Below are 25768 nucleotides of genomic sequence, written 5' to 3'. Positions count from 1 at the left end.
TACAGGCTTAGATTTCTGTATGTGGAGGAGACAACTGTCACGATGTTAACAGGGGTGCGTTTCATTTACATAATAAGTATTGTATCAGATTTTCACATTAAACACTGTATCGTGTATCATAGCTAAAATATCTTCATAATATCTTAAATTATTTTGTAGTGTTTTCATTACTAAACATGATGACTTAACTGACTATATGGAGGGCTAGGTATGTCTCTTCACCAACTCTGTCGGGATGTTGACGGGGGTGCGTTTCAGATATCGTGAAGTTCCTATAATCGCTAACACGTCCTCTGACAGAATAACACGGCCCAAACCACTGTGATTTACAGTATTCCCACGCTAACGACATATTCGCCACGCACCTTTTACCCACCACTATACACATCTGCACAGCTGGACCCGTCCGAGATACTTGATGGAGATAAGACGAGCGGTCGTGCTCAGAATGCCGAAAATGACGGGCAAAATGGTGCACTCATAAAGTGAAAACATCAATTTAAGACTCTGTCAATGAGTTCTGCTTGTGGAATGTGGTTCATTGATTTAAGGTCACTGTGCGCTTTTTATATGGAATACATATAGCTGCAAATGACAAGAAAGTGGCAGAAGAATCAATGTCTTGTTTAGAAAAAAGTAAGTATGCTTTATTTTTTCCATTAAAGTTATTTTTTTATCTGGAATATAGCTGCAAATTACTTGACATGTTTTGTTAAGAAACAAAATAAAAAGTAAAAAACAAAATCATCTCAATTAATAAAAAAATGTCTGTTTTAATTCTCGAAAAATCCCCTGAATTTTCCTATAATTTAAACAATTATAATTGGTCAGCATGCTTAAAATGCACGACATATTACATGGATTTTTTGAATGGTGCAAAATTAACTTTGATTTTCCTATAATACACCTCTGTCACCACGATGTGAATGTGAGTGAAATCCCGGAGTGAGCGAGTATAAATAAAACGCTTGGTGTGTTTGTTTCTATAGTTACACCCCCACCCTACCAGGCTTTTATTTCCATCCGGTCAAGTGAGGAGGCCGAGAGATTTATTTTAGAAAAGCGTGATACAGAATGCGTGCGGCATGTCAGCTATTTGGCCCATGATTTAGGCCTACTTTGCAACAGCATTGCCCCAGTAGCGGGCTTATTACGCGTTTTTTACATATTTATTTCATGTTCATAACATTTAGCTCAATTTGCGCTGTAAAATTAAATGTGTCCTATAATAAACACTGCTGAAAGTCAAAGAACAGTGTGAAACTCTCAAGCGCATCACAACCTCAAAGATTATCCGTACAAGGTGACCTGGTATTTTTATCTGAACATGACCTTGTGCACCATATTGAATTCACACATATGAACTCAACAGAGAAGCAGAAGCTAAGGCTAAACTAAGGCTAATCTGTGTGTTTTGCTTGCCAATAATTTACTATGAGACTTTAGCATGTTTTTGCAACATTAGGACCATTTGTTTGGTTTTCTCGGGGTGCCCGCCCACCTGTCCTGCCAGCTCATGCCCAATTATTACCACCTTTGTAAGGCACAACCAGCAGACACTCTGGTGCCGGGATGTCCCAATGACATGACCCTACTATACTCCCCCACCAAGGGTTAGGAAAACTGTCTTCGCGGGTGGCATTAACCAATTGTGAAGGAACTGGGCGATCAGTTTAAGTTGCATGTGAGTGTTTCATTATTTAAATATTATTTTGTTGTTCTTATTGCACTTGCATGGATAAAAATGGTGACTATTCATGCACATTTTTGTCAACGTTGTGTGCAGGGGAGAGGGGGTACACCTCCACTGTCTGGATGTTCATGGGGGTGCGTTTCAGAGATATGTATCATAACTGATTTTCTTATAATTGCTGTATGTAATAGGTCAAAATAATGACATTTTTTCCCAATTTTGTGAGCACAACCCTGGACGTTAAATTTGCAATTGTCGCTATTATTTTGTCACAAATAGAGTGTACTTACATGATTAGACAATGTATTGCTTATGTATGGGCTTTATTTATTTGATTTTGATGTTGGTGCATTTCATAGAAAGGTATAATATTTTTGTCTAATTTCTGTATGGTGAATGTTTTGTAAAACAAATATTGCAATAATATCCAAAACTGATGTTACAATCCTTTGGCTGTCTAATTGAATATGAAAATAGATTTTTTTTTTCATTTAAATTATTCTGTCACATTTTTAATGTAGTCACATGATTCAACATGATGACTTAGGTTAATACTGTATACAAGTTTTGTTTACTTGCTAACTCTGTTCAGATGTCGACGGAGTTAAGTTTCATAGACACTGCGATATATCACACCCGTTTTTCACTGTTAATCGCTGTATAGTGATATTTCTTTTGACCGTACCCCAGCAGATACCCCTGGGCTGTCCAAAGACCCCTTCAGTCGAGGTCCACAAAATCATCCACGTGCGTACGTAACAACTTCTAGCTATTGTCAGCAGCAGACAAATAATCAGTTAGCAAACATAGCAATCCATTTCACTAAACTGCCCTCGAGCAATGGAGTTCACAAACTCTTACCCCTCACACCTCCCTAGTGTTTTGTTTAGTTTTTTTAGGATAGAAGGTTGCCTCTCTTGGTTGGAGGAGCACTTTCACACCCTCATCCAATGGTCTTTCCTAATTTAGCTGTGGGGGCAGGAGGCTCTCCCCCAAACCCCCTCCCTTCCTCTGTGCTGACAGGGGGGAGGGTCCCGCGAGGGTCCCCCTCTACAGTTTCATTATTACCTGCTCAGCCCTTGCAGCATTCACCACACTTGTGCATCTGTGCCAGGACGCGGCAACAGCAGAGCGAGGACCAGAAGGGTTTATGCCTATTTTCTCTGTTTAAATTGTTAGTGGAATTATTTTTTTCTCCACTAAATAATAGTCAAGGCAACCAAAGTAGTGGACATGGCAGCTTGTCTGCAAAGTTCACACTGGAGGTGCCTCTTGTTTGTGCTCGGCGTGTGTCTCACTTCAGCCGAGCCTTTTAACCAACTGCACCTCTACCAGTACAAAGCCGGACTTAACGAAGACAACATCATCATCGCCAACAACGGGATCAGGGTTCCGTTAGGGAAATCCGTCTTTTTGGATCCCGCGAATGACTTGGTGACAGAGGTTCAGCCCGGAGATCGCTGCCACATAACAGTTTTGGACAATGACCCGCTGGCTCAGAGACCAGGGATGCTGACCCCGAAGAAGTTCCCGTGTTTCTTTGCGCCCGACGAAGTGAAATACACCCATTTTGGGGCGCGGAGCCCCAGCAAGGACCGGGTGAAGCTGCAGCTGCGCTACGACTCCCAGACAGAAACTGTGGTTATCCCGTTCATGCTGGAGGTGGAGGTGGTTTTCCAGCAGCTAGAGGTCCTCACCCGGAATATGCCCATCAACGTGGACAGGCTTAACGGCAACAGTGGCCCCATCGACAAGAGGGTACTGGAGTTTTCCTACGAGGACGGTGTCACAAAGTGCAAGATCGCCACGCTGGTCAGCGCCGGCGGTCTACCCAGGTACGGCACTCTTGTTAATAACCCCAACAATGGCCAAATGGTCGACTGCGATGAATTTGTGAAGCAGGGCATTCGTTACAAGCACATGGCTAAGACCAATTCGCCGAACAGAGACTACATTCCCATGGTGGTAGAGCTGCAGGACAACGAGGGTAACACGATAATGCAAGAGCATTTCCAAATGATGGTTCGGATCAGGGAGGGTGCGGAAAACGCGGGTCCGAAACCCAGCTTCGTGTCCATGATGATGATGGAGGTGGATCAGTTTGTTATGACCGCCATCACTGGCGACATGCTGGCCGCCGAAGATGTGGAGTCGGACCCGGATGAGTTGATCTTTAATGTCACATCGCCGCTGGGCCTCGAGCAGGGCTACATCATCAGCACAGATGACCAGAACATGCCCATCAACTCCTTTTACCAGCGGGACATAAAAGATCTCAAAATAGCCTACAAGCCGCCTTCGGACGACTCCGAAGTGGAGAGGATCTTCCAGCTCGAATTTGAAATTGTCGACACAGATGGCGCCGTGTCTGAACCCTTTGCTTTTATGATTGTGGTGAAGCCCATGAACACAATGGCCCCTGTGGTCACCAAAAACACGGGGCAGCTCTTGTTTGAAGGGCAATCAAGAGCGCTCTCCAGCTCAAAGAATTTAGAGATCAGTGATGAAGATAACCTGGAAGATGTGAGGATCACCGTAATTGATGGCCTAAAGCATGGTGAGCTGAGTGTGCTCGGGGGTCGCAGGAAATTCTTCACGCCGGCTGATTTGGACACCGGAATTGTCGTGTACCAGCACGATGGGAGTGACACCTACAGCGACAACATTATTTTCCGCATGACAGACGGCCAGAATGAAGTTGAGTTTTTGTTTCCAATCACGATTGTCCCCACTGATGATGAGCCGCCCATCATCAACGCAAACACAGGGCTGGTGCTGTTCAAGAACGAAGTCATGCAGATTTCCCCGTTCATCCTGAGTTCCACGGATATCGACTCGGAAGACTCCACCATTAAGTTCATCCTGGAGGCCCCTTACTCCGTCGTGGGGGAGTTCCTGCTCCGGCAAGTGGAGCCCCCTTCCCACCCCTCCCTGTGGAAGTTCAGCGAGACGGATGAGATGTTTGAGCAGGTGGTGACCGAATGGTTCCAGCAGGACATCATGGATGGAATGCTATTCTATCGCCATGTCGGAAGCCACAGCACCACCACCGTCGTCGACCAGTACGTGTTCCGGGTCCAGGACGATAATGACCCACCAAATCAATCTGGCGACCAGTTGTTCACTGTCAAAATTCACTCCGTCGACGACTTGGCACCGGACCTCTCCCCAGGCAGCACCCTTCACATGACGGTCAAGGAGTATGAACTGACGTACTTCAAGAAGTTATTTTTATGTTATAGCGATCTAGACTCCGATGACCGGGACCTGAAGTATACCATCACTAAGCCTCCAACTGACACCGATGAGAACAACCCAGTGCTCCTGGGTGACATTGTACTGACTGATAACCCCGATGTTGTAATCACGGAGTTCACGCAGGCACAAGTCAACCACCACAAGGTGGCATACAAGCCCCCCGACCAGGAGCTTGGCATCACTCCCAAAGTGGCTCAGTTCACATTCATCGTGGAGGACACTTCCGGTAACACAGCAGATGGACTGTTCACCATTTTCCTGCAGCCAGTCGACAACAAACCCCCACTTATTACGAACCCGGGGTTCACTATCATGGAAAGAGGCTCGTACGTCATCACCACGAAAGATCTCCACGCCACCGACACTGATACAAATGACGAAAATATAATTTTCACTGTGAGCCAGGTTCCCAAACATGGGCGGCTGCAGTATTTAGGCATAGACATGTCGAACGGCGAAACCTTTGTGCTCCAAGATATTGCGGACGGCCGTTTAGCTTATATCCACAGTGGCGAGGAATCCCTCAACGACATCATTAAGCTGGACGTAAGCGACGGTTTCCATGAGGTGCCTATCAACATCAAGATCGCCGTGGACCCCGTGGACGATGAGACCCCCACCATCATGCTTCCGGCTGGCGTAGTGGGCGCATCCATTGACGTGTTGGAGAATGGCGCCACTGAAATCACCAGCAATGTGATTCAGGGTCGCGACGAAGACACGGATGACCTCATGTTGATGTTCATCGTAGAGGAGCCCCCCAGGCTGGGTGAAATCCTGGTCAACGGCGCCCCTTCTGAGAGGTTCACGCAAGCTGACATCATCAACGGAGCGGTGGTGTACGTGCATACCTCTGGAGAAATTGGACCGGTGAAAGTACACGACTCCTTCAACATCACACTGTCCGACTTGTCCGAGCAGTGGGTGCTTGGTGGCAACAAGGTCCAAGGTGTGACGGTGCATGTCACTATCCTGCCTGTCGACAGCATCCCACCGATTGTTAGCGTCGGGGGGCAGTTTGTCGTGCTGGAAGGCGAGAAGAACGTAATCACCCTGGACCAAATCCAAGCGGAGGACATCGACACAAACAGTGAAGACATCTTGTGCACCATCATCGTCCAGCCCTCGTCCGGCTATGTGGAGAATATCTCCCCGGCTCCCGGGTCAGAGAAATCCCGGGCAGGTACGGCCATCACTGCCTTTAGCATTAAAGATATCGCCGCTGGGCATATCTATTACGTCCAAAGCATCCATAAAGGAGTCGAACCCTTGGAGGATCGCTTCACCTTCCGTTGCTCAGATGGCATCAACTTCTCAGAACGACATTTTTTCCCGGTCGTCATTATTCCAGCCAACGACGAGAAGCCAGAAATCTTCATTCGCGAGTTCATAGTGATGGAGGGCATGAGTTTGGTCATCGACACGCCCATCCTGAATGCAGCCGACGCTGACATCCCCGATGACGACTTGCACTTCGAGATCGTCAAAAACCCCAAATACGGCACTATAGTCCAACAGCTCAACACTGGCTCCACCCTGGTGGACAGGTTCGACTTGGAACAGATCAAGGAGGCCTCAAACATAGTGTATGAGCATGACGACTCGGAAACCAAAGAGGACAGCTTTGTAATACGGCTCTCGGATGGGAAACACACGGTGGAGAAGAAAGTGATCATCATGGTCATTCCGGTCGACGACGAGACACCCAGGATGGCGATTAACGACGGACTCGAGGTCGAGATCAGCGAAACTAAAGTCATCAGCAACCGGATTCTGAAGGCCACCGATCTGGACTCTGAAGACAGCACGCTAGTGTACATCGTGCGCTACGGTCCAGGCCAAGGGTACCTTCAGCGCATCAGCAAGTTTGGTGACGTCCTCGGTAATATCACCTTCGGCATGAACTTCACACAGAATGAGGTCGACAAGCAGCTCATCCAATATGTGCACACCGGCCAGGAGGGAATCCGAGACCTGCTCAAGTTTGATGTCACAGATGGCATTAATGCCCTTATTGATCGCTACTTCTACATCAACATCGGAAGCATCGACATGGTCTTCCCGGAGGTCATCAACAAAGGCGTGACGCTCAAGGAAGGCGGCATAGTCACGCTGACCACTGACCTACTCAGCACCACTGACATCAACAGCCCCGATGAGTTCCTCAGCTTTAGCATTACGCGTGCCCCGAGCAGAGGCCACCTGGAGTGCACAGACTACCCTGGCGTGCCCATTTCCACTTTCACCCAATTGCAGCTCGCCGGCAACAAGATCTACTACATCCACACATCTGACGAAGAGATAAAGATGGACAGCTTTGAGTTTGAGGTGACGGACGGATACAACCCAGTCTTTCGCACCTTTCGGGTGTCCATCACTGACGTGGACAACAAGAAGCCCGTCTTGACCATTAGCAAGCTAGTGGTGGAGGAGAGTGAAACCAAGCTCATCACACCGTTCGAGCTGACAGTGGAGGATCGCGACACACCAGACCACCTGCTGCGCTTTGTCGTGACGCAGGTGCCGGTGCATGGCCAGCTTCTTTTCAACAATTCCCGGTCAATCACGGCATTCACCAAGCAGGACCTGAACGAGAACCTGGTCAGCTACAAGCACGACGGCACAGAGACCAGTGAGGACAGCTTCTCCTTCACAGTCACCGACGGCACCCACACCGACTTCTATGTGTTTCCTGACACCATTTACGAGACGCGCAAACCGCAGATGATGACCATTCACATTAACACGGTGGACAACGGCGTGCCGCAGATCGTGGTCAACAAGGCGGCGGCCTCGCTCAGGCTACTCCCCACAGGCCACGTGGGCTTCCTGATCACCAGCAAGGCCCTACGATCGGAGGACCGTGACAGTCAGCAGGACGTCCTGAAGTACATCGTATTCGAAGCACCACAGCACGGCTTCATCATAAACCTCGCCAAGGGCAACGACAGCATCAGGACCTTCACGCAAGGTATGAGCACGACCGCCGTCCATTCGCTTGACAGACTAGACGAGTAGCATATAGTACTTGAGAATATTCCACATGGTCTTCATACAATACAAAATGTTAGATATTTGTCTTTTGGTGAAATTTCAGGATGAACCATAAAAGCACTTTAACCTTTACAGGTGAACTTAATTTGACCTTCTCCAAACTTTGGAAGGCACATTTCCTTCTCTTTTCCCTTCTTTTTACACAACTTGCCGTTTTCTAACAAGGAGCTGAATGGCAAACAATCACAACACTTTTTTTGTTTTGCTTTTAATTTCAAAAGATGTCAACTTCTATCCCTTTCTGTGATTCTTCCGGTCTCTCTGTATCTCATCTCTGTTGCAAGCTCCTGATACTCTGTGGCATGCTAAGCTCATTGGCCACTTCCCTCTGAGAACATCCTGTTTGAAGCCTAGCAAAGGCGAGGTACTGTTGATCAATTGATAGGTGTCTTTTGGTCTCATGATGTCAAAATGTGAACAGCATGATAAAGAGCACTGACTTCATACCACTTCTAATTGAACCAGGAAATGTATTCATGATTCAAACACCTTTTGTCAATTTTGCCCTTCAGCTCTTGGTAGTGAACAGTAAGTTGTGCAGGAAATACTGAAACATTGAGTAGCTGGACATGTGCATTCAAAAGCTTAGACAAGGTCAAATTAAGTTCACCTGTAAAGGTTATAGTGCATTTTAGGTTCATCCTAAAATTGCATCTGAAAGCCCAATGTCCCTAACTCAAATGTTTACAAAAAATATACAGTGGGTTCAGTGAAGCCTCAAAATTGTCTTTGCTGTTCAAAAAAATGCAAAGTAATTCATTGAAGACTACGTCGTTTACAAACGTATATTTGGTTCGTCAAAGACACTCAATTGTATTTGTTTGCAAAAGACTGACGTTTACAAAAACGCTTATGTTACGTCTGTTGAAGAATAAAATGTTTGTGAAAAAAAGTACATTTGGTTCATTGAAGACAAATTACGAAAACACTACGTTTAGTAAAATGTTCATCAGGATAACAGAATACTCTAAAGTAAATGTTCAAATATGTACCTTAGGTTCTTTGACAACAAATTATCTTCAATGTTTAAAAAAAAACCCTACATTTTGTTAGTTGAAGACAAAGTTGTATAAACCCTTGCACGTTACGATAACTGATGACTGAATTGTCGTTATTTACAAAAACAAATTATGTTAGGTTCACTGTAGACGAAATTATCTTCAATGTTCACATAAAATATGAAAGTTTAGTTAATTGAAGACTCAAAATTGTCTTTGATGTATGTTTGGTACGTTGAAGAATAGATTTTGGTCTTTAATAATTAAGAAAGATCTACATTAGGTTAATTAAAGACTAAGTTGTCTTACAAAAACAGATACCGTACTTTAAGTTCATTGAAGACTCAATTGTGTTCAAAGTTTACGAAGAAACTTACATTAGGTTCGTTGAAGACAAACACAAGACTGTGTGAAGACTTTGAATTGCCTTTAACCTTTACAAAAACACATACAGTAGGTTAGCGTCATTGAAATCTTCAGTGTTTACGAAAAACTTAAAATAGTAGAAAATGTGAAATTGTTTCTTTGAAACCTTAGCATTGTCTTCAACATTTCTGAGAACACATTAGGTTCATTGAAGACTCTAAATTAAAATTTTACAAAAGCACGTATGATAGGTTTATTGACCTATCATACATAAGACCAAATCGTCTTTGCTGTATTCCAAAGCACATACTGTACATTAGATTCACCAAACCAACTCCATATTGGATGAATTTCTTCAAACAAACTGGGAAAGGCATTTGCTCTGAGGCTCAAGTCGTCATACAAATATTAATTGTAACTCCAGGGTCTGTAACTCAAAACCTGTGACTGTGGCCTACTTCTTCTACAACATTTTGTATTTATCTTTACACACTAATCTTTGTGTGCCGCCAACAGCCGACATTAACGACATGAAGATCAGCTACGTCTTGTTGGACGGAAGCAACGCCACCAGCGACATCTTCTACTTTACCATTGAGGACAACGGTAAGAACATTTCAGTCATTATCTCTAAATGGCTTTTTTTTTTTTTAAATGTAAAAATGTCAGTCTCCCCAAAGTGTTTGCATCACACACTTAAGGCAGTTGGTCGTGACTGACACGCAATATAGAACCGCCAGATTTCTTTCAGCCCCACTGGAGGCAGGGACAAGTTTAAAGCACATGGGGTTGGGGGTTGGGGGTTGGGTCAAGGTGCTACTTAAGCCAAAAAGGTGACAGCGACTCAGAAAAACTGACTGACATTTGAAGGGCCTGATGGCTTCGAGAGGATTCTGAGTTTTTAAACCGCACGCCCCTTTTGACATCCTGTTTAGTTGATCACTTTGTTGATAAAAAGTTATGCGCAGGCGGTCATGAAAATTAACTATATATACAATTTTACATTGCTTATCTTTATTTTAGGTACCATTTTAGATACCAGGGAGTAGCCCTGGGAGGTTTTTTTAATTATACATTGTTTTTTGAAGAAATGTTTATCATAGCTAGGGACAAAACAATGATAGAACAAAAGAACCACAACAATCTTTTTAATGTCAGGCACCCCCCAGGGGTCATATTTTTATAAGATTTTTTTTTTCCATGCAAATAAATATCTTTCATTTCAGACCAAACGATAATTATGTTTTATCTCGCGAATCCCCTGGAGGGTTCAATATTTATTTTTATTTTTTTTGTAGCCAATCTTTTCAACCTTTTTATTTTGTGGAAAAAAATACATTTCAGGGAAAAATTATTATACCAGCCCACCATGACTTTTAATCTTGCTCAAGAAAAAAAAAAAGAAATTGTGGAGGAAATGCATGTATTTAATCTTAAAAAAAACAAATGTATAATTATTACACCAGATTACCATTACATTTTTAATCTCATATGATTCAAATGAAAGTGGCGGGGGTAGTGGCTTTCCAAGTCACAGTGTATAATATATATATACACACACACACACACACACACACACACAGTACATAGCACAAAGTGGGCATTAAAATGTGACAGGTGGCCCTTGCTATTTTAGCCACAGCTTGCGGGAGACAAAACAAATCAGACCAATGCTGTAGGGAAAGTTGAATTTTTCAGTATTTAGCATTAGGGGACACTTGATACGTCCAGCACTGCAGACCTCACCCCAAGTTGTACCGCCCTGAGCAAGAAGACCCCCTTAAATTACCTCAAAAGTCACATTTCCATTTAAAGTTCCAGGAAGTTCTTAGTACTTGTAGTTCCTGGTGCTAAAAGGCTCAAATGAGAGGTGTTCAGACCCCACCCAAATTGTTCCTGGACCTCTGAAAAGTACTACCACCCTTTTCAGGGTCTTCTTTTGACCATGATAAATTACCCCAAAAGGCACATTTGCACCAGAAGTTCTGGGAATGTTCACTTCTTGGTACTGTACTTGTAGTTCCTGGAACGTAAATGATCAAATCAGATATGTTAAGAAGACCCCACCCCAATGGTTCTTGGACCTCTGAAAAGTACTGCCCCCTAACCCCATCAAGCTTGCCTTTACAACGATCAGTGTTCCAGAGACTCTAACAAGTTTGTCATTTCGCTACATTTCTCTGTAATGACCTTTTTTATTATTTTTTTTACACACCACTTTCACTTGACACATTGTAATGTTCGAGCAATTAATTATATATAAATAAAGGCCTTCCCCAATGAGTAGACAAAAGCATAAAACTGTGGTGCTTTGAAATACGAGCGACTTCACTTCAATTTTTCAAGATACGAGTTGCTGTTCAGATGATTTTTATCCTTTGATTTGCGAGTACAAACTTGAGATCCGAGCGCTGTGTGGTGGCGGTGAACTCAACTCACTTCACAGTAAGCAGGACTTTGGCAAATAGGGAAGAATTCATCAAAAAAAAAGAAGCTACAAGCTGTTTAATGCCGCTCCCAGTTGAAGTTTACTGTCAAAACTAAGCATAAAACAAAGACAATTACACTTTGTGTATTCAAAACAATCACATAGCTTAGCCTTTAATTCTGCTATCTTAATTCTACCGCTTATTAGCATCCATGTTGCGGTGTATATATGCTATATGTTTTTATTAAGTACAATACTATATAGTGACATTGCGCCTCATTAAAATACACGTTTAAACATTTTTGGGTTTTTTTTTGGGGGGGGGGGAAGGCTAGAATGGATTAATTGCACTTCCATTCATTTCCGTTCACCAATGGGAAAAGATGACTGGAGATACAAGGGTTTTAAGTTACAAGCGTGGTCACAGAACAAATTCAACTCGTATTTCAAAGCACCAGTGAACAGTAATGGATTTTCTAGCATGTACTTACTCTTTTTTTTTTAGTCCTGCAGTAAAGTGCACAGGAAAGGACGGACAAGCAAGGGCTTCAATTTGCTGCTCTTATTTTTGTTTGCTGCTTTTGTTTTCTCCCTGCAGCTAAGGAAAGAGGTAGGACAGAAAAGTGGGGGAAGTAGGATGAACCAGGTGTAGCATTGCACATTTGGGGGGGGGGGCACAAAACATACATCAAAAGAGCGAAGAGGAGAAGAAGACCTAAATAATTGGACACCTTTACACAAATAAACAGACACATCCGGAAGATAGGAGATAAAAAGCCAGCGAGGGGAGCAGTTAAAGGCATCTCGGACATGAACGGACACGCCAATGGTCAGCTAATCTCACCATCAATCTCAAAAGAGGGACTTGCAGCCAAAAGATGGGAACTGTGGATAAAGTCTAAAGCCTGGGCCTACGAAAATTGGGAGACATATGTAACAGCCCAAGGCCTACAAAAAAGGCTGCTGGAGCCATACCCTAAACCCAAAAGGAAGTCCGCCATTTTAATTTTACTTTCACATTTTGCCCCATTTACTGCCTTTTATAGCGGTCATCATTTACTGTAACTAACTCTTACTAGAGATTTTGTCCCATCAAATTCAAACTTTGGGTGGTTTCATCTAAACATGTTGAAGATGAAAAGTCATGAGAAGCTTTTTATTCCGTTGAACGCTGTTGCCGTGGCAACGCCACAAACTTGGATGTTTTGCCGGGGCAACAAAAGCGGGTTTAACTTAACCGCAAAATGTCACACATTTGATGAAGACCTCTACAAACATTTATTTATTCGTAGTCAATGTGCCACCTACTGGCAAATTTGGCACACACATCAAAAGTTCTTGCTGTTATTCCTGTATGTACAGTGCCTTGGAAAAGTATTCATATACCTTGAAATATTCAATATTTTAGGACCATATAATCAAAAACTTGAATGTATTTTGTTGACAATTGATGTGATACATCAACGCAAAATAGCACATAATTGTGAAGTGGAAGGAAAATGATATATGGTTTTCAAAATTTTACACGAATATACTGTAAATCTGAAAAGTGTGGTGTGCATTTCTATTCAATGGATCCACAATGTGGCCAGGGGTGCGAGGGCCTATTAATAGCTGCTTGCAGTTCAAGTGAAAAATTAAATGTAATTTTTGTTTTATTTTTTGGGGTTTGAAATGTAACCGTGTTGTAATCACATGAGAGCAACAAAGTATTTATTGATTGAGCTATTGATTTAAAAAAAATATATATATCTCTATCTCTATAATGATAGAAGAGTAATAACTGTAATAAAAATCTACAATATAGCGGAACAGTGAAGCAAGAAACCGCGATGTTGCAGAGGATTACAGTATCTGTATTCCATGATGATAAATTGCAGGGACTCATTGTTCTAGGGCTGGGACTCATTGTTTCCATGACATGTGCAACCTGGGGCTCACATAGTCTCAAGTGTAAAATGATCTATGCATGATTATTAATATAAAAAAATAACTGAACACACCAAAGAATCTCTGCCTTGCATAGAAAAAAGTTTTTTTTAATCCCATTATGTAGAACATATAAGAATTTACCTCACACGTGTTAATTTGTTGCATCATATTTTTTTTAAATATATTTCGTTTGGCTGTATAACTTTACACTGACACTGTAAGTGGTGACCGTCAGGTCCACACTCCCCTCGTGAAACTCAACGTCTGCTCCTGACCTCTGCACACTTGTTTCGCCAATAGCACACACACGAAAAGTCCCATTTCAGCTGTGCCTGCAGGTCACCCCCCCCCCCCCCCCCCCCCCCCCCCCCAACACACACACACACTGATTGATACACACACCTCTTCAATCATGTAGATACCTTCTAACTATTAAGGGACTATGTGGCATTTTCATTAGGGCGAAGCTGTGTGTGCGTGCATGTGTTAGTGTAATCCCCCTCCGGCAAAGTGTAACATGAAAGCTGTAAATAGTTGCGAATACAACGTAGCTCCTCAGTCCATCAGACATAAGGTGAGGAAGTCGCCACAGGCTAAAAGTCTGCCTTACTTTCTGACTTGTTGAGACGTTTCGATGTTCTTTTCATTTCAAATCTTAGCGATGGGAAGTGTGTCACGTCTTGAGGTCCTTGACCGACATGCAGAATAGTATCTGTGCTTGTTCACTATAGCAACAAATCCAGCCGGTAACAAAAATATTAGAACATTAATTTATTTCAAATTGAAAATAAAGTTCAATGTTACTGTTTATTTAGAACTTATTTAATTTATCAATCATTTATTGACTTTATGAATACTACGGGCCATTTCTTATTTAGCTATTTCCAATTCATTTTAATTTAATTTAATGCCATCATAAGTGTTTTTTTATTGAACTTGTATTTATTGTCATAATAATAATTATTAGTATTCTTGAATTATTTAACATAATGACGATTTTAATTTGATATTTAAATTAAATAAATTGTATTTTGTCGAATGACTCTTTATAACTATCCAAAAGGGTAACAAAAATATTAGAAAATTCATTTATTGAAAATAAAGTTCAATGTTACTGTTTATTCAGAATTTATTTAATTTATCAATCATTTATTGACTTAATGAATACTATGGGCCATTTTTTTTATTTTTCTATTTCCAATTCATTTTAATTTAATGCAATTATAAGGGATTTTATAATTGAAGTTGAACTTATTGTAATAATAATAATAATAATTATTATTATATAGTAATAATAATAATTATTATTATTATTATTAAATTAAATTAAATAATAATAATAACAGTAACAATTATTATTATTATTATTACTGTTATTATTATTATTTAATTAATGATGATTTTATTTTATATTTAACTTAAATAAATGTTATTATGTCTACTGTCTACTGACTATTTAACGACCCAGAAGGGTAAAAAAAAAATTAGAAAATATTCTTTTCTAGAAAATAGAATTTAATTTAATTAAATTTAACAATATGCGTCATTTAAAGTGTATATTTATATATATATAGTACAGTATTATTTTAGTTTATTATCGCTTAGCCTCCATTGATGTCAAATGTTTCTTGGTTCTCATTTTGTTTAATAAATGTATTTGATGCAGCTTTTTTGGACACTGGATGGCATTTTCTTGAGTCGGTGTCGAGCCCAGCTCTCGTTCTGCAGAGGGTTCAGGGTCTTTCAGAAGGGTCCGAGGTCAACGGGGGGGGGGGGGGGGGGGGGGGGGGGGGGGGGGGGCCTCATGTGATCACTAAAAACTAGTATAGGAATGCACTTCCTCCAAGACTCCAGACTCCATGGCCACAGACAGTGCAGGGCCTGGAAGTTGAGTGCTATCCGTGGGATCCCCTTTCAAAGACGCCCCCTCCCCCCCAGCCCCCCGCATCAGCTTGTCCCCCCAAGCCAATCTCTCCTAAGATCACCTCAAGGCTGCTATTCTTCTTCCTCTTGTTTTTCCACTTCATCATAATTTCTTCACCTTTTCATCCCTCTTGCCACACAACTTTGATCCTTTCTTTCAGCTGGCCTGATTTATTGAGGGTACGGCGTCGTAATGTATGCCCCGCGGGTTATTCTTATCCACTCTCATGTGGCGTGTGGCCCGGCCAACTTGTCACTGAGACCCCGCTTGAATCTGCGCTATGTACATAAATCATCTTTCGTTGATAATCATACTCTTGTTATTTATATTGAAATTGTATAAATATTATAGTAAGTACAGTAAGAAAAAAGATCTTTTATTTTTCTCAAGCTGTCGTGTCTCGCACATCTGATCAAAAGAACTCCTTTTCAATTCATTTCAATTTAAAAACTTTGTCTATCACAAATTGTCTATGGTCTGAGGCTCGGAGAATACAATACATACACGCCACAAATACATCGATCCATCCATTTTCCGAGCCGCTTATCCTCACAAGGGTCGGGGGAGTGCTGGAGCCTATCTCCTGCTATCAACGGGCAGGAGGCGGGCTACACCCTGAACTGGTTGCCAGCCGATCGCAGGGCACATATAAACAAACAACCATTCAGAATCAGAATCATCTTTATTTGCCAAGTATGTCCAAAATCCACACAAGGAATTTGCCTCGGGTAATTGGAGCCGCTCTAGTACGACAACAGTCAATTGACAGAGAACACTTTGGAGACATAAAGAACAGTCACTGAGCAATAAAGGGTTGCTTGTTATCTGGTAATGTCGGTACATTTTTTTTGTTTGTTTGTTTTTTGACAATTTTGCAATTCACACTCACATTCACACCTCCGGCAATTTAGAGTCTTCAATGAACCTAGCGTGCATGTTTTTGGGATGTGGGAAGAAACCCGGAGTAGCCGGAGAAAGCCCATGCAGGCACGAGGAGAATATGCAAACTCCACACAGGCGGGGCCGGGAAGCCAACACCGGTCCTCAGAACTGTGAGGTGGACGCTCTAACCAGTCGACTACCGTGCCGCGCTACAAATACATAAAACCACATAAGCTTAAAAAAATGGTGAAAATACTAATGCATGTTATAAAAAAGACCCACTGCTGTGTGGTCAGTCATTTGTTGCTAGGCAGAGTTTGCAGGGCGCAATCATGAGTGCTCCATAAGCAAATGAAAACTCCTGTATATGGACTGTGACACAATTTTATCCACATTCATTTCACATGTCCAAACCTCTGATCTTGTAAATGAGGCAATATAGTTTGCTGTTACTGTCTCACATGTGCTCAGCCGCTTGTTGCTAGGCAGACTTTCTAGGGCGCTTTCATGACAGTCCTATATGCCAATGAAAAAAATTGCGCTAAGAACCCGCTCAGGGCTAACAGCGTAATGCGCTTGTACAGCATTTTTGCAGGAACAGGAACACACACATTAGGAAATTATTCCAAAATCAGCACTCTATTAGGCAAATATATCCACATTGATTTCAAATTTCTGAACGTCTGATCTAGCAGATGAAGTAGTGTAGATGCCTGTTCCTGTCTTACATTTGCTCAGTCGTGTGTTGTTAGGCAGAGTTCGTACGCCAATGAAAAAACATTGCTGCTAGACAGAAAGCCAGCCAGCAGGAACAGAAATAGAAAGACGCGCATTAAGCAAAGCACTCCTAAAACAGAAACATAAGAAATATGGACTTAATCATGACTTCCTCACTAGTCAATGAAAAAAAATGGCAAACGAAAACCACACCCACAAAGGCCTTGATAACATCAGCAGGAACAGGAAAGATGTGAATTAACCCCAAAAGCCGCACTGTAAAGGACCATGGGACAAATGCATCAACATGAATTTAGCATATTAGGCGATCTCAATCCCTGTCACTGTTCTTGTCCCACCTTTTCTTAGCCACCTGTTGCTAGGCAGAGTTCCTAAGGCACAATCAAAACAAACAAACAAACAAACAAACAAACAGAAAGTCATCAGGAACAGAACGACCCTTTCAACAGAAACCCGTCCAAAAACAGCACGACAAGGACTTCTCGGCAAATGCCTCCACATTCACATTTCAGTAGTTCTATAATAGATAGGCATTACTAAACACTCCAAACTAGTAAAGCATACTATGTGAATAATGGAGGAAACACTACGATATAATGGCGACGGCTGTCATTGGATCAGGTTTTCTTGGACATTGTCACTCGTCCTTTCATCGCTGGTGTGAACGTCAGCGCTCCACATTGACCTCAATATCCACCCACAGGCTACAGTACACTGTGGTGTCAATATATAGTGGTGGGTGGGTTGACAACGAAGGATGCTGCTGCAGGGAAAACTGTCACATATACGAAAATGCGAGACACTTGAAATTAAAGAACCCTCAGTAGAAATCTGACCGTAACATAACAACCTCAAAATCATGTCGATGCGCCGACACTGGCTTTCGATGAGGAGACATGGAGACCCCAGGACACACAATAATAACATTAATTTAAAATAATATTAGCAGAGCAGCCAGGACACCTCTCATGCTGTGTTAGCCTGAGCAGTTTGGCCTCAAACTAAAAATGAATGTCATAGCACTGCTGTTAAAAACTTTGTTGTGCAAGAAAAGGATTAGATGTAGCATCCACGTAGGAGGGGGGAAATGAATATTAAAGTTGAAATATGTCAAATTTAGCTGTGACCTTCTGAATTGCTGATGGGTCTGTTGCCCTGGAGATACAGGATCACCCACTGTTAATTTTTTTAGAAACAATACTTACGGTGTACTGGTGGACCAGCCAGGACACATGTTGTGTTAGAGTTAGCATCAGTGTTAGCAAGACTCTTCAGAGTTGAGTGTCGTGGTTGTGCAAACTATCAGACACTGAAATGTTTACAACATGACAGGTGACAATGAAATTTGCTTCTTTGAGTATTAAAGCATAATAATTTGACCTTAAATAATTATCACTCATGCTTTGGTTTGTTTGCAGTAACGAGAATGTCATTGTTATGGTATTTCATTGTTATGGTATTTCTCTATTTTAGAGGCCTAATATTGGTGGACCAGCCAGGACACATTTCATGATATGTTAGCATTGGTGCTAAAGTAAGTGTTTATGTTCAAGGCAATGGCAGTTGAGCGTTAAAGCTACAATATTACTATAATAATAATAATTAATATACTAACTTAAATAACATATTCACAAGCACATTGATGCTACACTAGCTTGGTTTGATGGCATCTCTTGTTGCTACAGCAACCATAGATCAGATTTTTTTTAATTAGTGGACCAAGCAGGACATCTCTAATGTTGTTTAAGCATCAGTGCTAATCTTATCAGCTGGACTTGTGTTCTGTGCTAATGTGTGATTATTTTGATACACTTGCTGTAATACTGACAATTTATCAATTAGCATTTTAGCACACCGTGCTAACAAGCTAACTAATTAGCGAGTTCCACGAGTCGGGCATTATTGCTGGAAACTCGTGGGAATTCTGTCACCGGGATGGCCAGCTTCAAGTCAGGGGGTCGTGTGAAATACCTCAAAAGAAGTCACAGGAAAAAGGGAGAACCTTCTTCTGGAAAATAAAAATGTGGCCCACCCATACCGTGGGGGGGGGGGGGGGGGGGGGTACAGCTGTCACTCCACATTGCAGTTGCACTGGAACGGGACCAGAGTTTTGGTGATTTTACTGATTGACGGACACTTGTTGCTAGGGCAGATTTTGGGGGCCTCAATCAAAAGTGCCCCATAAAGCAATATTGAAATGCCAGTGGAGCTACAGGGATGAAATGTGGCTTTTGAGGAAGTGGTAACCCCCCACCCCCCTCCCCCTTCCCCAGTCACATAACATAATGGCTGTGGCCTCCTTCAATGCCCATTTTACTGTGGGTACACGCTTGAGATGCTTGCTCTTTGTCTATCGTGTCCACTTGACACAATGAAGACCAAGTCCGTCCTATTTTTGAAGTACTGGACAAGAAAAAAGTCTTAGGCTACTACGAGCTTGGAGTTTATTATTGTAAAATGACACCTTTTTCTTGTAAATGTAAGCCTTTGTTCTTGTAAACTTATGCTTTCTTTCTAGGGAAAAATTAAGGCTTTTTTCTTGTAAAATTATGCATTTTCTCTTTGGAGATTTTGCTGTCTTTCTTGTAGAATTATGCTTCTTTTTCTGGTAAAATATTTTGTTTCTTGAAAAATGAAGCATTTTTTTTCTTGTATAACTAAACTACTTTTCTTCGAAAACTACACAATTTTTATTGTCAAATGACATCTTTTCTCTTGTAAAAAATGGAAAATTCTGCCCTTTTTTTCGGCGCGGTAGAAACTGGTTAGAGCGTCTGCCTCACAGTTCTGGGGACCGGGGTTCAAATCCCGGCCCCGCCTGTGTGGAGTTTGCATGTTCTCCCCGTGCCTGCGTGGGTTTTCTCCGGGCACTGCGGTTTCCTCCCGCATCCCAAAAACATGCATAGTAGGTTAATTGAAGACTCTAAATTGCCCGTAGGTGTGAATGTGAGTGCGAATGGTTGTTTGTTTATGTGTGCCCTGCGATTGGCTGGCAACCAGTTCAGGGTGGACCCCGCCTCCTGCCCAATGATAGCTGGGATAGGCTCCAGCACTACCGCGACCCTTGTGAGGATATGCGGCTCAGATAATGGATGGATGGATGAATTAAAACTTTTTATTACTACTTTTTCGTGTAAAATTGCCCCTTTTTGCTTGTCAGACTGTTTATTTCTTTTATTACAAATTTCTTCTTGTAAGATTACACACTTTCATGTAAAATTACACCCACATTTTCAAATGTTTCTCTAATATATCGACTTAATTCTCATATTATTATTCGTAGTGTTTTTTTTTTATCCTGTCTATTTTTGTAATTCAATATTCATGATATGTTTGTTTTTACTTTGAATATTACATATTCATGGTAATTATTGAGGGGGGGGGAGTCTTTATTTGTGATATTTGTTTTATGATCACAATTTTACAATGTTACTATTGTAACGTGACAACCCTCTTTTTGTAATTCTATGACTTTATTCTCCAATTATTAGAACTTTTTTAAAATGTGTTTTTTCTAATCAGAATATTACAGTGGGATTATTCTACAATGGAGACTTTTTTTTCCCTCATATTCTTTCTACTTCATTCTGGTAAATCTATGAATTTTTTTTCCTCGTAATGTTCCGACTTTGCTGTCGCAACTTTTCAAAAAGTCTGCCAAAACATATACTAGAAAGTATAGTAAGTAAAAGTCCTATAGTTTTCCATCTTCTTAACGCTAAGATCTTGCAGTAACCTCAGTGTTGCTCCTCAGTCCCTCACTGGTTCAACAGGTCCGTCAGCGTGAGCAGCGATGCGCAACTAAAGCGAGACGACCCCCACCTAACCTCGCTGAACGACCCCCACCTAACCTCGCTGAGCCAAAGACGCCGCCGATCATGACCCATTTCACATCAAAAGTAGCGGGTCATCCAGCTCGTCACCTTACCTTTTTTATTTTTTTATGCCGAGGAACCAATAATCTTAAATATCTCCGAGCCTGTCAGTCAGTAGGCGTTGGGGATTACCTCCCGGAGATGTGTGTTTTCTCTCAAAAAGTTAAGCCCTGTAGCTGAAACTAAAACTACAACAATAGCTTCAGAAATTAATGAGAAAAAAAATCATAGAATTGCGAGAATTAGGTTGAACCATTACGAGAACCAAGTCTTAATAATTCAATAATTCAATTGTAAAATTTGAAATTAAAATTAAAAATCCAAATTGTATGCTGATCAAGCTGAATAAGTAATAGAAATATGAGAATTGAGTTGGAATATTATGATAAAGTTGTAAAATTAACAGAAAAAAATGGTAATTTTATAAGATCTGGGTAAGAATATTACAAAAAATGGTCCTTTTAAAAGAATCAAGTCATAATATTTCAACAAAAAAAGTTGTAAATTCTGAACATGAATGCAAAATGTTACCAGAAAAACAGAAATTCAATTGAATTAAGAGTCCAAATAAAGCTAACCTTTTTGACAAGTCGTAATACTGCCAGAATGGAGTCATAAAACTATTAGAATCAAGTTGAAATATATTCTTTTTAAATGAACTTTTTAAATATTTGGATTCTAAGTCCGTCAATGGCAGTGAATGAGTTAGTGGAATTTCCATTCATTTAAGTGGGGATAAATGATTTGAAATACACGTTTTGAGTTCCGAGCACGGTTACAGAACAAATTTAACTTGTGATGGCCTGCCACTTTGCATGGTACCCTTTCTAAACGTAGGTTGGACTTAACCTTTATTGTGCAAAGTCGACACATTACCCGAGCTGTAGACACGGAGGATCTCAAGCGTGTACCCGCAGTAATACGGACGGTAGCAATTAATGCCACGTGACTGGTCTTAGATCGGATGTATGGGCTTGGCGGAGTGGTTCATGAGAGACGCTGCCTCAGACCAGATAAGGAAACGTTTTAAGTGATCATGTTACCATCACAAAATGCCCTTTTATAACTCTAAGTTTGCGCCTCAGTAGCCTCGCATGCCAGCTAATAGATCGCTTGCTGTGCTTTTCATCCTCCAGGCGGAAATAAACTCAAGCCTCAGCCATTCCGGCTCAACTGGGCCTGGATCTCCCTGGAGACGGAGTACTACCTGGTGGACGAGGATGCTAAGTTCCTGGAGGTGACACTCAAAAGGCGAGGATACTTGGGAGAGACGTCGTTTGTCAGTGAGTTTCCCTAACCCGAACACTTTTCACAATGAAGTTGAAATAGTATGAGAACAATAGTTGTAATTTTGCGAGGAAAAAGGCATCATTTCGGAAGATTGAAGTCAATACATTGCCAAAAACATTTGAAAGTAATATTTGGTGAAATCAAGTCATAGAATTACCAGAATAACTTTCAAATAGTAATAGAAAGACAATTAAATTTTACAAGAATTAAGTTGAGGAAGGCAAAAGTCATGCAATAATGAGAATCAACTTGACATTAGGAAGAAAAAAAAGAACAGAGTTTAAATTTTTCAACAATAACATAATATTTTCAGAAAAAATAGTCATGGCATTATGTTAAGACTGTGTTTAGAGAGAAAAAAATCATAAAATTACATCAATAAAGTAAAAATATTAATAACAAGAAGCATGTGACACTTTCACAAGAAAAAGTCGTAGAATTATGAGAATTACGTCAAAACTGTATGACAAAAGCAGTCTTCCTTTTACAAGGAGAAAATGCATAATTTTAGAAGAACAATGCAATTGTAATATTACAAGAAATAAAGTCAAAGAATTAGGACAATAACATTAAAATACTGGGAGAAAAGTCTTGTAATTAGTTGTAATATTATGACTACAAAAGAGTAATTTTATGAGAATCAAGCCATAATATTCAGAAAAAACATATTTTACTTTCATAATAAATACATAATTTCAGAAAAATTAAGTCATAACGTCTCGACAATAAAATTGTAATATTACGAGAAAATAAATTATGAGAATCAAGTCTAATAAGCGGTACAGAAAATGGATGGACGTCTTAATATATTTTTTTACACAACAGAAAACCGGTCTTCGACCAGGATTGACCACAGTCCAGCCAAAACCTGAATCTTGACTCCCCAATCTATTCCCCGCTAGGCATCGCGACCAAGGACGGTACGGCCGAGAAGGACAAGGACTTCCGGGGGAAATCCCAGAAGCAGGTCCAGTTCAACCCGGGCCAGACCACGGCATCCTGGACGGTGAAGATCTTCACTGACCAGCAGTTTGAAACATCGGAAACTTTCAAGATCCAGCTCTCTGACCCGGTGATGGCCGTGCTGGAGTTCCCAGACGTCGCCACCGTAGAGATCGTGGACCCGGGAGACGGTAATATATCGGCGATAGCGTCAACCCCTGTTTATCGTGGTGGATACATGCAGACCCACTCGTGAAAGTTTTACCCCTGCCATATACTTTAAACATATGTCACCATAACACACATAAACTTTTTAAAAAAACACAATTCATAAAGAACTTCTTAGTGCCTGTTTTCATTCTTGCTGTCAAGAAATGGGAGATTTCGTGTAACATCACTGAGGAAACGAAAGGAAGAGTTTCTCTGGCAGTTTTACGATGGCACAAACGATGAACTGCGATACAGCGGGGGGGGGGGGGGGGGACGCTGTACTGTACATGTCTTTTGAGAGACACAAAACTGGTAATGATTTGTCCTTCGAAAAAACAGAGTCAACCGTGTTCATCCCACAAGCCGAGTTCCAAATCGAGGAGGACGTCGGAGAGCTGCTGGTGCCGGTCCGACGGTCCGGAGATGCCAGTCGCGAACTCATGGTCGTCTGCTCCACGCATCAAGGTAACATGAAAAAGGACTTTATTCGTCTAGTAAATTTACAATTAAATTGTTGTCTCAAAAAGATAATTGTGTTATTATTATTATTTAATTCCCCTAAAATGGTATTTAGCCATATGTTCTCATATTGGACCGACTTAATTGTTGGAAAACTCCAATTTAAACCTGCTGATTCTATGAGTATTGTATCGTAATTCTACACTTGTTTTAGTATTACAAATGTATTTTCTATATTGATATTCTATATTACCTTATTCACCAAAAATTCAGATTTTTTTTCTTGTAAATTTACAATTCAAATTGTTCCTTGAAATTGGATAACTTTATTTCAGTAATATTAAGACTTTTTTTTCCAGTCATCCTACAACTGGATTCTCTGAATGGGATGATCTTTTTTTCCCCCCATAAAATGTCTGCTCACAATTCTACTTTTTTTTTTTTTTTTTAAACAACTTAAAGCTAGTAAAATTCCACTTGCATTTTTTTTTTTGCCGTTCTACGACTTGATTTTTCTAATATTTTGACCTAATTGTTTTTTCTAATATCACAACTAGACTTTTTTCTCGTAGTATTACGATTCAATTCTCTTCATGTTTTTCGCCACTTAATTTCTACGGCATTTTCTCACAATTCAATGACTTTATTCTTCTCACATTATGACTTAATTGTCATAAAATTCCAACTTTCTTTCTCGTATTACAGCTACACTTTCGATATTGACTTCATTTTCGTAATCTCATGCCTTTATTCTCATAAAATGGCAACTCAGTAAATTAATTCAATTAATACTACAACATGTTGTTATAGTATTATGACTTAATTCCCTGAATGGAACACCTTTTATTTTTTACTTTTTTCTTGTAGTATTACAACTCAATTCTCTTCATGTTATGACTTTACTCTAATAAAATAACTCATAATTCTGCGATATTTTCCTCATAATTAGGGAAACATAATAATCTATGACATAATTCTGCAAAATTTCCGCCATTTTACAACCTTACATTTGACAGACTTTTATAATCTAAATTCTGCGACTTGAATTGTAAATTGTAATGCTTGCCTTCTTCACCAATGGTGTCCATTCCATATGTTGATTTCTGCAACAAATTCTAATTTCAATAATACAGAATATATTTCTAATATCTAATTGTTCATCCCCCCCCCGCCCCCCGAGGTACGGCCACGGGCACCATCCCGAGCTCCGTGCTGTCTTACTCGGATTACATCACGCGGGCCGAGGACCACACAAGTCTGCTGCGTTTCGACAAGGACGAGCGTGAGAAGCTCTGCCGCATCATCATCATCGACGACTCGCTGTACGAGGACGAGGAGAGCTTCAACGTCACCCTTAGCATGCCCATGGGGGGCCGGGTGGGCGCCTCCTTCCCCAACGCCAAGGTCACCATCCTGGCCGACAGCGACGACGGTGAGTGTCCAGATCGGAATGATTTGAGTGTTACGCCAACTGGTACGGTTCAGCTCGGTTCTCCATGATTATGGTTGTGACAATAAACCCGAGACGCTGTTCCATTCCTATTGTGGAACGACGATTCTCTTGTCGCCCAATCAGCAGGCTGCATATTGTATAGCTCCACCTTCGAGGGCCAAAAATTCCATAAATGTTTTTTTTTGTTTTTTTTTTTTTAAATCAAACACTAAAAAATAAAAAAAAAAAATAAAAAAATGTACTCACTTTTTTTTTAAAAGACAAAA

General features: G+C 41.0%; 1 protein-coding gene across 1 annotated transcript in view; it reads left to right on the top strand.

Moving 5' to 3' along the window:
- The first annotated feature begins 2795 nt into the window (after window positions 1–2795).
- Window positions 2796–25768, top strand: part of frem3 (Fras1 related extracellular matrix 3) — a 42631-nt gene continuing 19658 nt past the window's right edge. The window contains exons 1-6 of the mRNA XM_061770906.1: window positions 2796–7922; window positions 9886–9975; window positions 22285–22431; window positions 23341–23571; window positions 23930–24055; window positions 25230–25481. Coding sequence (XP_061626890.1) covers window positions 2927–7922; window positions 9886–9975; window positions 22285–22431; window positions 23341–23571; window positions 23930–24055; window positions 25230–25481 — 5842 coding nt within the window. The 5' untranslated portion in view covers window positions 2796–2926. The remainder of the gene's footprint in view (window positions 7923–9885; window positions 9976–22284; window positions 22432–23340; window positions 23572–23929; window positions 24056–25229; window positions 25482–25768) is intronic.

The sequence above is a fragment of the Phyllopteryx taeniolatus genome, chromosome 4, assembly GCF_024500385.1.
Source record: "Phyllopteryx taeniolatus isolate TA_2022b chromosome 4, UOR_Ptae_1.2, whole genome shotgun sequence".
NCBI lineage: Eukaryota > Metazoa > Chordata > Actinopteri > Syngnathiformes > Syngnathidae > Phyllopteryx > Phyllopteryx taeniolatus.
Note: the sequence above shows the minus strand (reverse complement) of the source record. Positions and strands in the feature narration are given on the sequence as shown.